Source organism: Plasmodium yoelii (genome assembly GCF_900002385.2).
Source record: "Plasmodium yoelii strain 17X genome assembly, chromosome: 11".
NCBI classification, from domain to species: Eukaryota; Apicomplexa; class Aconoidasida; order Haemosporida; family Plasmodiidae; genus Plasmodium; species Plasmodium yoelii.
In genome coordinates this window covers 1,529,407-1,541,876 of record NC_036183.2, presented here as the reverse complement: position 1 = coordinate 1,541,876, position 12,470 = coordinate 1,529,407, and the positions used below count along the sequence as shown (strand labels likewise).

Below are 12,470 nucleotides of genomic sequence, written 5' to 3'. Positions count from 1 at the left end.
AAATTATTACCATATATATCTAAAATGAATTTGCAATTTACTTGGTATGCTGGTTTTACTTTTTTTTTTTTAAAAATAATAAGAAATTTGTTGTATTAAATTCATCCAGTTTTTGTCCAATTTGCAACTTTTGCAATCTAAAAAAATATGATGAATTCTATTTCCATAATTATCAATCAAATCCTTAATTTTATATCTAATTAGTAATTCGTTTTTAGTAGTTTCATCTATATTACTCACTTCGTTAAAAGTATTAAATACTAAAACTATACATGATGTTTGCAAACATTCATCATTTAATAATAGACTTATGAGTGAATTATTTTCTGTTATTGTTTCATCGGATATATCCATTATGTTAATAATGTATAAAACAGCATTTACCATTATGTTCCGATAAATCAGTTGCCATATATTTCTCATCTACAAAAAGTGAAGTAAAAAAAGTTGAAAAAAAATAGCTTAAAAATAAAAGATAAAATAAATATATAAACAAACAAATAAACACCAATAGAAACTAACTATAATGTTTCCTGAAATGTCCCAAAAGCCAATTCGTCCGTTCATTAATTTAATTTCTTCATAGTGATATGATATTGTTGGTTCCATGCATGAAGTTATATTTGACCATTCTTTTATGAAAAAAAAATGCACACACATGTTTATATTTTTTAATATATATTTTGAGCTAACAAATATGCATGTTCAACTAAGCATATATATTATTTTTTCAAATACATTAGACATGCTTTCTAAATTATTTTACTAACCTGGTATAATGTTATGATATAATAATGTTGTTTTCCCAGACCCACTAAGGCCTAAAATTAAAATATTATATTTTTTAGTATCAGGGTTCTTATTTTTTATAACATTGTTAGTTGCAGCATTTCCCATTTTATATACAAAAAAATGCATGTATATTATAACTTAGAAAAATGCATCATTAACATAATTTTTTTTTGAAAATTTTTATTTTTAGGGGTATTAAAAAATGTTCATTTATTTTAATTTAATTTCAATATGTTGATTAAAAATGCATATGCGATCAATCTAAAATAACATGTCTATTGCGTACGATATTCACATTTGTATGCATATTTTGTTTAAAAAGAATTATATATTATTTTAATTGAACCAAAAAAAAATCATGCTATAAAAAAAGGAATAATACAAAATAAACAAATTTTAATTTGTATACACAACAAAATAAAATATCACATATATAATTTCTTCATATAAAAATTATCACCAAAAAAACACAGCGATATAATTTTTGCATAAAAGTTTACAATTGCACCATTCACGTTCTGTGTGAAATAAAAAAAAAAAATCTCGAAGTTCACAAATCAAACATATATATACATCGAATAAAAAAAAGGAAAAATAATATATATAAATAAAAAATAGAGCGGCAAACCATATGAACATATTAATTCATGTATTCATATTGTTATTTTTTTTTTTTACAACCCACGTTTTCAATTAAATGTCAAATTTCCACCGCTGCCCTAAGTTATGTGTGACCTTTATAAACAATTGAAAAACGCGTATTTGTTGTTTTCTCCTAATAAATGTTTTCATAAGTTTAATAGTAAATTAGAGGATTTACAAAAGTATCAAAGGTTATTGACACATTTTGTTTAAGTTAACAAAATAAATATCTTATATGGTTCATCTAATCATATCGTTTTTCTTTTATTATATCCTGTTCCCTGCTTATTGAGAACAAGTGGGCCATCATTTTTCCCCTCAGACTCATTAAAATTATTATTACATTTAATATCATTCCGTAAATAAACATTATCCCCATCATTATTCCCACCATTATTCCCACCATTATTCCCACCATTATTCCCACCATTATTCCCACCATTATTCCCACCATTATTCCCACCATTATTCCCACCATTATTCCCACCATTATTCCCACCATTATTCCCACCATTATTCCCACCATTATTCCCACCATTATTCCCATCATTATTATTACCGGTATCAGCTCCATGATTTTCTCCCACAGTATATTCATTCCCCTTAAAATTGTCAATGTAACCATTTTTATGATGATTATTATTGTCATAGTAGATTGATATGTCATTATTTATTTTTATTGTTTCCTTCTCAATAAAATTTTGAATATTTGAGTTATTATTCTGTCTATAAAAATTATACAAATTTGTGTAACTTTTTATTTGTTCTGAGAATTTATTTATATTCATTAATTTAGATATTAACGATTTTAATAAATAAACAAAGTTGTCGTTTTTATTTTTGATTAAGATTTGAAAATTATCATTAGTATATTTCAGTATAGAATTAATTTTTTTATCTAAATTGTGTTCATTAAAATTGGTGTTGTATTTATTACAATCGGTATGAGTACTATTAAAAACAGTTTTTATATCAAATGAATCTAATAAATTATTATTATTATTTAAAACATAAATTAAAATTGATAAAATATCATTTAATTCTGTTATATTAGGTATTACATGAAAATGCATGTTTTCTAAAAATTCTTGCTCATATTTAAAATTTGATAAATGCACAAATTTGAATAGTCTATTATCATTTATAAATTCTTTAAATATATCATCATTTTTATTATAGAGTTGTGAAATTTGGAAATTGCTTTTGAATTTTAAGCGTAATTCTCTTAATTCACAAAAAATATCCTTAAAATAATGTTCACAAGAAAATTCAGAATTAATTAAATTTTTGGAATTGTAAATATTGTTAACATAATTATTATTATATGTCTCTCCATATTGATTTTCAACAACTTCTTCATATTCTTTATATATATAAAGTATAATATTCTGAAATAAATTTTCATTAATGCTATTTACTAAAACTCCATAAAAAAAGTGTTTAATAACATTATAAAAATTCCAACATTCTATATTTATGTGTTTCCAAAAGTTTATATTAATATCAAAATGGTGTAAAAATATATATTTAATTTTATATATCGCATTTTCATTGTTTATATCTATTATATTATCTACATTATTTATATTATTACATATCTTATGCGAATCTGTATCACCATCATAAGTATCACCATAATCTGAAACAACACCATTAGTTAATTGCAAATTTGAGTGTAAAAATTGTTCTTCCTTTTTATTTTCGTCTAATTTTGTTAGATCATGGATCTTGTCTTTCTCACAATTATTATCTATAATAGAAAAATTGTCATTGCTATCTCTCTTATTAGATTTTATTGTGCAACTATTTATTCTATTATTATTGTCATTATAAATATTGTTGTTAACTCGATTATAATTAACCCTTATATCATCTTCATTATAATCACAAACATTTATAATATCAATTTTATTTGACATTGTATGTGATTTGCTATTAGTATTAATATCATAATATTCTACAATTTCAGATATTATAAGAGCAAACAAATCTATATTCTTTGAGTTGATTACAATATAATTTTTATTTTTATCTAATATATTTAAAAATGTTGAATGATTTAAAGAATAAAAAATTGGCAAACTTTTCAAATAAAAAATATTACTACTATTAAATTTAATATTTAATAAAAATATATTTAAAAGAGAATTTATATCATTGTTATTTAATATTCCCCATTTTAAATATTTAACATTTTTATATAATGATAACATAAGATCTTCATAATCATTTATTAAATATTTCCCAATTATTGTATTACTTAGTAATTCTGCATTACATATTTTCCTATACCCCAATAAAAATAATATTTCTTCAATATTATCATCTTTAAATTTGTTTCCTATTATGTTTTTTACATCGCATATATTATGAACGTACATATATTTTTTGTCTAACTCATCAGATTTGTTACTATCAAAGGTTATTAATAAGCGAAAATCTTTTAATTTATTTAAAAAAATTGTTCCTTCGTTTTCATTATATAGTTCAATGATCATATGTAACAATGATTTGTTGTAAACGATTATTTTGAAATCATATGGAATTTTTATTGCATTGTACATGAGACCCAAAAGACAATCTTTTTCTTTGTCTTCATCATTAACTATTCTATCATCTATTCGATTCATATTCTGACATTGACTAATTATTAAATCGCTATCATTATTATTACTACTATTGTTTTTATCGCTATCCATATTCAAAATATGTTTATCATCTTTACTTATCAAATTATCATTTTCTTTGCAACTATCATCCAATAGTTCGCTTTTGTTATCTTCATTCATATTAAAAGAATTACAATAATGAAATATATGGGGATAAAGATTTCCATTCAATATGGTGGTTAAATTTTCGAAGGTCAATTTAACTATGATATTTGCATCTATTAATAGAGAAAGACTATATACTGAATAAAAATCAGCATTTATAAAAGTTACCTCATTCAAATTAAATAAGTAAAAATATTTCGAATAATATATTTGACTGTTTTCACTGTATTTAATAAAATTGATGCAATCAAAATTATAAAATAAATCCGAGTTAAAATCTTTATTTTTAATTTTAGCAAAGTTATTTACACATCCAAATTTTGTATCTCTAAAATTTGTATTATTATAAGAAAAAGGATGAAATGTGCTGGTATTGTAATCAATGCTTTTAGTATCATCATCTTTAATGCTCATTCCATTAAACCTCTCCAAATCGCTATTTACTATATCACTAACTATTTCATAATTTTTTGTTTCATTGCTTTTTACATCACTTTCTTTTACTTCATTATATATACTTTCCTCTCCGTTTTCCCAATCCATGTATTTATGTATATTTCCTTTCAAGTACGATGTGTCGCAATATAGTATAGCCAGTAATGGTATATTTGTTACGCATTTTACTAATCCATTAACTGCATTATTTTGTTTAAAATCAGAAAAAATATAATCAAATAAATACAAAATTGTAGATACATTTTTTTCGTCTAAACACTCTTTTATAAAATGTGTAAATGCTGAAAATGTTTTTCTTATTGCATTTCTTAAAAGTACAGGTGTTAAATTGCAAACTTTTCCATTATTTTGACTCGAATCATTATTTATAGTGCTTTTAGAGATATATGGTTGATCTTTTTTAGTATCTAAAAATAAATTATTGTTGTCTTCTATATTTTTTTTCTTTCTTTCATCATTAGCATTTATAGTATCAAATTCTTTATCAATTATTTCAGTTGAATTGCCTTTATTCCCACTTTTATTATTATCTTCGTTGATCATTTTATGCAAATGAATAATATTATCAATTTCAAAATATGGCAATAAAATAGTTAAACCTAAATCTAACATAAAAAATGTTAACCCGTTTAAATATTTGCAGAATGGATATATATTAATACAGTCATACATATTGTCCCAATAAAGTGAATATATACTATCCCTTTTTTTTAGACAGGGTAATATCTTAAGTTCATTACAATTCATAAATACATGTTTTATAACATGGCAAAATAAATCATTTTTATCATAATTTTTAGGAATGAAATTAAGATATTTACTTTTAATAATTTTATAAATTTCATTGAAATTTTTTATATCATTTTTATTTATTTTGTATATATAAGAAAATGCCATATTTTGTTTGTCATCATTAACATTATTAAATTCAGAATCATTACAAATATTTGCTCGGCGATTTGTACAGCTTTCTTCTGTAATTACATTTGAGCTAGTATCGAAATTTGCTGTTTTTTTTTTCTTGACCCATTTATCTTTGTATTTATATAATATTTTGCTTGTATCATGTTTTAATAATTTTTTTACAGTATTTCTATGAGCTAGCTTTAAAAAATTATTATATAAGTTAGATATGCTATTTATAGCAACTTCAAAATTTTTTATATTTTTCAATTTTTTTATGTTACAATTGTTCTTCAGCGAACTCCATTTAATATGCATAGGTAAGCTATCAATAGTATAAATTACATTCAAATTCTGAAATAAAAAATGTTTACGAAATAACTGATAATGCTCAAAACATATAGATATACATACATCATTTAAAAAGCCTATTATCCACCTGCTTGATTTATTTCCACTATATATTTGACATTGTAAAAACATTTCTAAATTTTTATTTACAGTTGAATTAATGTTTTCCTCATCATTTATTTTTACCATATTTTCATTTGACTTACTATCTACCTTTTTATCATTGTCTTCTACCTCTTTACGATTTTTGTAAAATTTTTCTCGTAGCTGAAAATGATTTTCAGACATCGTTAAAATCAAACTTGTTAATTGCTCTACTTTACCATCAATTTTTAGAAAATTCAGTTTAATAAGATTTTTCGAAAAAAGTAAAAATTTTTCATTAAATTTTTTACATTCTAAAAATGCTTTCTCAATACATTTAATATGTGATAAACCTGTGTCGTTTTTATACATACGAATTAATACAATATTACTATAGTCACTATTATTCGTTTCGCTTTGTTTATTACTAGAGAACATTTTCCCAAAATTTAATTCCGTTTTACCTTTGTAAAATGTGTTCTTATTTATTTCCTCTATTGTTTTTTTATTTTGTAAAACTGTATGCATTGTATTAAATTTTTTTATTTTTGATTCCTTATGTTTGAAATTTGCAACGGTTAATGCTCTACGAAGATTATCATTGTTATCCTCATTTTTTTTATCATCTTGAAAATAATTATAAAAAAAAAGGTTTTTTAAAACTTCTTTGTCCTTATTATTAAAGGAACAAGTTTTTTTGTGTAATTTTTTCTTATTTTTTACTTTATCATTTGGTATTTTATTTATTTCTGAAAAATCAGTACTCTTTATATCATCATTTCCATCCAATTTATCTACATTATCAGGATACATACTTAAAGGATTTACGCCCATATTATCTATACATAAATTATTTTCATTTTGTATTTCTGTATTAGTGAATTTATTTTGATAATCGAAATTGTTACCATTTATTTTTTCATTATCATTATTACATTCTTCACTAACTTTAGTATACCATTCAAAAAATTTATTATTATTAAATACCAATAAACTGTCTAATATGGAAGAAAAGTTTTCGAACAGATATAAGCAAATTAAGTCGGTGCAAGATTTAAAAGATTCCGTATTATTATTTTCTGCATTTATATATTCTTTATAATTTGAAATATTGTGAGTATGTGCATATTCAATCAAATCTTCTTTATTAAACAAAAAATCTTCGTATATATTTTTTTTTACTTTTATGTATAAATACATACGTGCCATTTTTAAAAAAGGTTTTGGAATATAGTCTTCTTCAAATATTCTTTTATCAATAATAAAATTTACATCAAAACATCCGATATCATCTAAAAAATATATTAAGTTTTTGATGTCTTTAAATAAATTTGGTTCACTTATTTTATTGCCCCTATTTTCTACTTTTTTTTTTGAAGATTTAATGATAAAGTTTTCTTTAGTGTGAACTTTATTTATATTATTAATTTTATTTTTTGATGTCAAAGGACATTTCCTTTTTGAACTGGTATTAATATTTACAACGTCTTTGCTTTCCTTCAATAAAAACTTTATTTGCTTCTTATCACCAATTGTTGATTTTGTCGTTATTCTTTTATTAATATTGGTAGCAACTGTTGTAGCTATACCTTTCTTTTTTTCTGCATTAAATTTGGAATATTTTCGAGTTATTGTTGTGGTCGACGAAACATTTATACTCGACTTTTTCTCTGTAGTTTGTGATATTTTTAATCCATCTTTAACAAATTTAGTATTCATTTTGTTACTAATTGGATAACACGATTTCAGAGTTTTTTTTCTCGCAATTTTAGGGACTGATCCTGTTCGTTCAACTGTATTTTGTTCTATTGTTTTTATTGGAATATTCAACAAATTAATAATATTTTCTTTAATATCCTTATGAATCACGTTTTTTTCCTTTGCCTTTTTATATAGAACCGAATTTTTAATATAAATACACTCGTTTTTTTTTATTAAAACATAGTTAATATTTGGTAAATATATATTTTCAAAGCATTTACATTCTAACGGTTTAATTAAGCTTTCATTAGTAGCCATTTTTTTATTATGTGAAATATTTGAATTTTTCATAGGACTTAATTTTTCGATTTCTATAAAGTTAGATATATTAAATTCGTCACAAATCGATATATCAATCATGTTTAATGTATTAATATAAGACATTTTTAATAAACCAGTTAATTGCATACTTGCATCTTCTATAAAATTATCATCATTTATTTTATTCTCATTGTTGTGACTTTTTATATTTTTTTTATTGTTATTAAAGCTATTTCGAATTTTATTTAAAATATTTACCAATTTAGAATGTTTTAATTTTAACTGAATTCCACTAAGACTCATTAAATTGGGGTATTTTATTTTATACAACTTTGGTAACTCACATATAAACAAATTTAAAGGTATACAACTTCTAAGAAAAAATACATTGTTACTTTTCCAAAGTTTATTTTTAATAAAAAGAAATTTTTTTTCTTTAATAAAATCTTTAAATTTTTCATACTCGTCAGTTTTTATATCCATTTTATTTTCCATTTTTTGATTTGTTGTTTTCATTTTATCATTTTCTTTTATTTCGTTACATGCCTTATCGTTTATTTTATTTTCAGAAACTATCAAATGCTCAAAATATTCATAAATGTCTTCATAAATTTTAGAAATATTTTGAAAACGCATATTTGTAGAATTATTAATTATTATTTCAAAATGACTTATTACATCATTTAATTGTGGCTTTTTCTGTAATTCTAACAATTCACATAATTTTGTTGATACCTTTATGTTGTCAACACAATAACACTTTTTTTTTAAAAAAATTACATTAAAATATTTCTTATCATATCCTTCATTTATTCTAATAAAATGTGTAATATTTGTATCATCTATTTTTTCTATTATACCATTGGAATTGTTATTTTCCGCATTAAGAGTATTATTGCTTGTAATACCATCATATTCAATTTCGCAATTTCCTTTTTTTATATTATTACAAGAATTGCTACTTAAGTCGGATATGTTACTAGAATTTAATTCATTATTATTAATGATTTTTATTGTGTCTTTTTTTTTCAAATTACATGAAAAATAATTATGAGATTCTTTATTTTTTGTTATCTTATTATTAATCCCTGTATCATTGTCCAATCGAATATAATTATAGTTTTTACTTTTATATATTGGTAAAAAAAATGTATTTTTTAAATCATTTAATATTGTAGGGTTTTCCAAATCAATTATATTTTTTTCTAATTGGTAAATTATCTTATTTAAAATTGTAATTTTATTTTCATATGACATAGTACTAAAAAATAATTTATCTAAATCTAATAAAATATCATGTATATTATCATTTAATTTATATTCTTCATAAATAATCGTTAGACCTAAAAGTCTGAGTTTCTCAATGTCTTCATTTTTTATTTTATCCATAAATTCTATTGATATTAAATTTTCATTACTAATAGTACGTCGTTTAATCTGATTACATATATCATATTCATCTTGTATGTTCTCATTATTACATTTTATATCTATGGATTCTTTATAATATTCCTTATCTACAGAAAATACTAATTCGCTGATTTTTCTTAACTTTTTATTCTGATTGGGAAAACATGCAATATTTCTTAAATCGTTGTCTACATTTTCGGGTTCTAATTGTACAAGATAAACTAATATAGGCAAAAGGTTTTCAAAATGCACATGTTCAATATTATTTATAATTATTTCATGCAAAAATTTACACTTTTTATTTTTTTCTAACATATTTTTTACTGAAATATTTTTATGAAATAATTCTATATTATTAATAATATCATTAGGAATGTCTTCTATATATCTTAGATTATGCTCCAATATTTTCTTGATTAAGTTATCACTTTCTATTTTTTTACTTAGTACATTCAAATGATAATATATAGCAGTTTTTATTTTGTCCTCTAAAAAAATTATATTCATTATTTCAGAGTATTCCATAATATCTAATATTCCCATCTCAAATACATTTTTTAATTCATTTGTAACAAATGTACATTCGTTAAAATTTATCCATTTCTTCCCATTGAAAATTAATTTTAAGTTTTTTTCTTCATCAAATATTTCATTATATATTGAGTATATGAGTTGGTTAATTTTCCCTTTAGATGTAATATCTAATAAAGGGAAATATGAAGAGAAATTATAATTCCTATTAGAAATATTTTGTTCTCTTAGTAGTAGTAAAAATTCGATATATGCGTTGCATATTAAAGGAATTAATTTATTATTGCAAATATCGCTTATTAATATATTTTTATTATTTTCGTCTTTTATATAAATTGAAAGATTTCCAAACAGATTAACAACACTTGTAGACACAAATTCGGAAATATATAGTTTATTATATATATCAATATTTGAGGTCTTATCGTATAATTCTTCACATTCTTTATACAAAAAATATATACGCAACATCCTATCATAAACACTGTTATCTATTATATCGTTGTCGTATACAATGTATTTAGAAAAAAAATTTTCAGTACTATATTCAATACCATAATATTTTATATCCTTATTTATAAATTGTTCTCCTTCTAACGCAGAAATATTTTTATATTCTATATATTTTTTCCATTTTAAATTGAAATTATGGTTAATATTCATATCAATAATTTTTACATTTTTACAGTATATAATAAACCATGCTGTGGTATTTCTTATTTTTTCAATAAATTCATTTTTTTCTGAATTAACTTCAAATGGTAATTTTATGAGAGATCCCGTAAACGAATCAATGGTTTGTATATTTAATGATTTAAAAATATTTTTCAATTTTCCATTTTTTAATTCACAAATATCAATATTACTATCATATCCTTTTCCATTATTTTCAACAGTATTACTACTTGATGATTTGCACATAATCAATTTATCTTTTGTTGTTTCGAATTCTTCTAAATTAAATGAAGATTCATATATACTCATTCCTAGCATTTTGGGAATCATATTAATGTCAATTGTTTCATCACAAAAAATATATATTTCAAAATATTTTTTCTCATTTTTATTTCTAGTATTATTTTCATTAATAGGATAATTTTTATATGTTTCTTTTTCAGTTATATTAGAATTTAACATACATTTTTTCTTACCATCTGGTATTATACCGTCTAATTGGTCATTTGAAGCATCTTCATTTTCTAGCTTTCTGTATTGAATTTCATTGCCATATATATTTTCTTGAACAATGTCATGTGATACAGTATTAGGAAATTCATCGAAAATAAAAACCTTAAAGGACTTAGCGCTTTCCAAATTAGAACAATCTACATATTGCAAAATATTTAAATATTCATTTATTTCCTTATTTTTAACGTATATTTCTGCTAAATACTTGCATTGGTATAACTTTATATTATTCATATTTATAAATAAAATTGTCTTATTCTTATTTTCATATCTCTAAATATGTGTTAGGAGTTTACTAGTCAAATAATATACTATTAAATGGTTTAAAATCAAATAAATTAATAGGGATGCATAATTTTTTATTTTAGGGGTTACAAGTGTAAAATATCAGGTGAAAAAAAACAAAATAAAATAAAATAAATAATAATAAAATAACCATACACCATAATTTCAAATATATAAATTTTTGAATGTATCAAAATAAATCATAATGTAACGCAAACCAAATAATATCCAAAGAACATTATTAATGATTTATTTATTTTAAAAAAATTGTAAAAATTAAAATAATATATATTATTTTAATAATACATTTGTCTCATACCAAATTACTATTTTTATTCATAAAATGTATATGTAAATATTTATGTGTGTAAATAGAATTAAGTCTAAAAAATTAATATATAAAAATAATAAAATATGTTTTACACATAAAGTGCATGAAAAAATATAAACGGTGTTATACAAAAAAATTACATAACAGGATTTACATAATATTATGTTATATCAAATTATAAAAAAATTAAGGCGTAAACATTCAAATATTAGCTATCAAAATTTATAATCTTACTTAATTTTGCAATAATATTCCTTCATTATTTATAGTTTTATTATGTATGCCCTTTTAACATACTCTACCCATGTATCTTTTATAAAAATTAACATTTGTGTAAACAGTTATTAGTTTTTTTATTAAATAGTATTATATTTTTCCCATTTGTGAGAATACATACACATATATACAATGATTAACAAAAACATAATGAAAATTTAAATAGCATAGTTAAAATATAACATATCAAACTACATAGTTCTTTTCTCATTCTATTCTGAATGTTCATATATTATTAAATATTAATTGGCTTAAAAAAATCGGACGATCATAACTGTTTCTTTCATTTAAATAAAGTTACTTTTTCGAAGGGATATTCACAAAACGTTTAACATTGAAAAACGAGTAAAAAATAAGTAGAATTGACTATAATTAAAATATAATTCATCTCATATAATATGAATTATAGAAAATGCTTATTTGGT

The 12,470-nt window shown here is 21.8% G+C and overlaps 2 protein-coding genes across 2 annotated transcripts; both read right to left on the bottom strand.

Annotated features, from left to right (window-relative positions):
* Positions 1–69: 69 nt before the first annotated feature.
* PY17X_1137500 (ADP-ribosylation factor, putative) lies at positions 70–897 on the bottom strand (the record flags this gene model as incomplete). Its single annotated transcript, XM_022956584.1, has 3 exons — positions 70–423; positions 523–632; positions 771–897. The coding sequence occupies 3 exons, from the start codon at positions 895–897 to the stop codon at positions 70–72; spliced, it is 591 nt and encodes a 196-aa protein (XP_022812464.1).
* Positions 898–1,682: 785 nt separating this feature from the next.
* PY17X_1137400 (conserved Plasmodium protein, unknown function) lies at positions 1,683–11,387 on the bottom strand (the record flags this gene model as incomplete). Its single annotated transcript, XM_719747.3, has 1 exon — positions 1,683–11,387. One exon carries the CDS (start codon positions 11,385–11,387, stop codon positions 1,683–1,685), a length of 9,705 nt encoding a protein of 3,234 aa, XP_724840.3.
* Between the last annotated feature and the right edge of the window lie 1,083 nt (positions 11,388–12,470).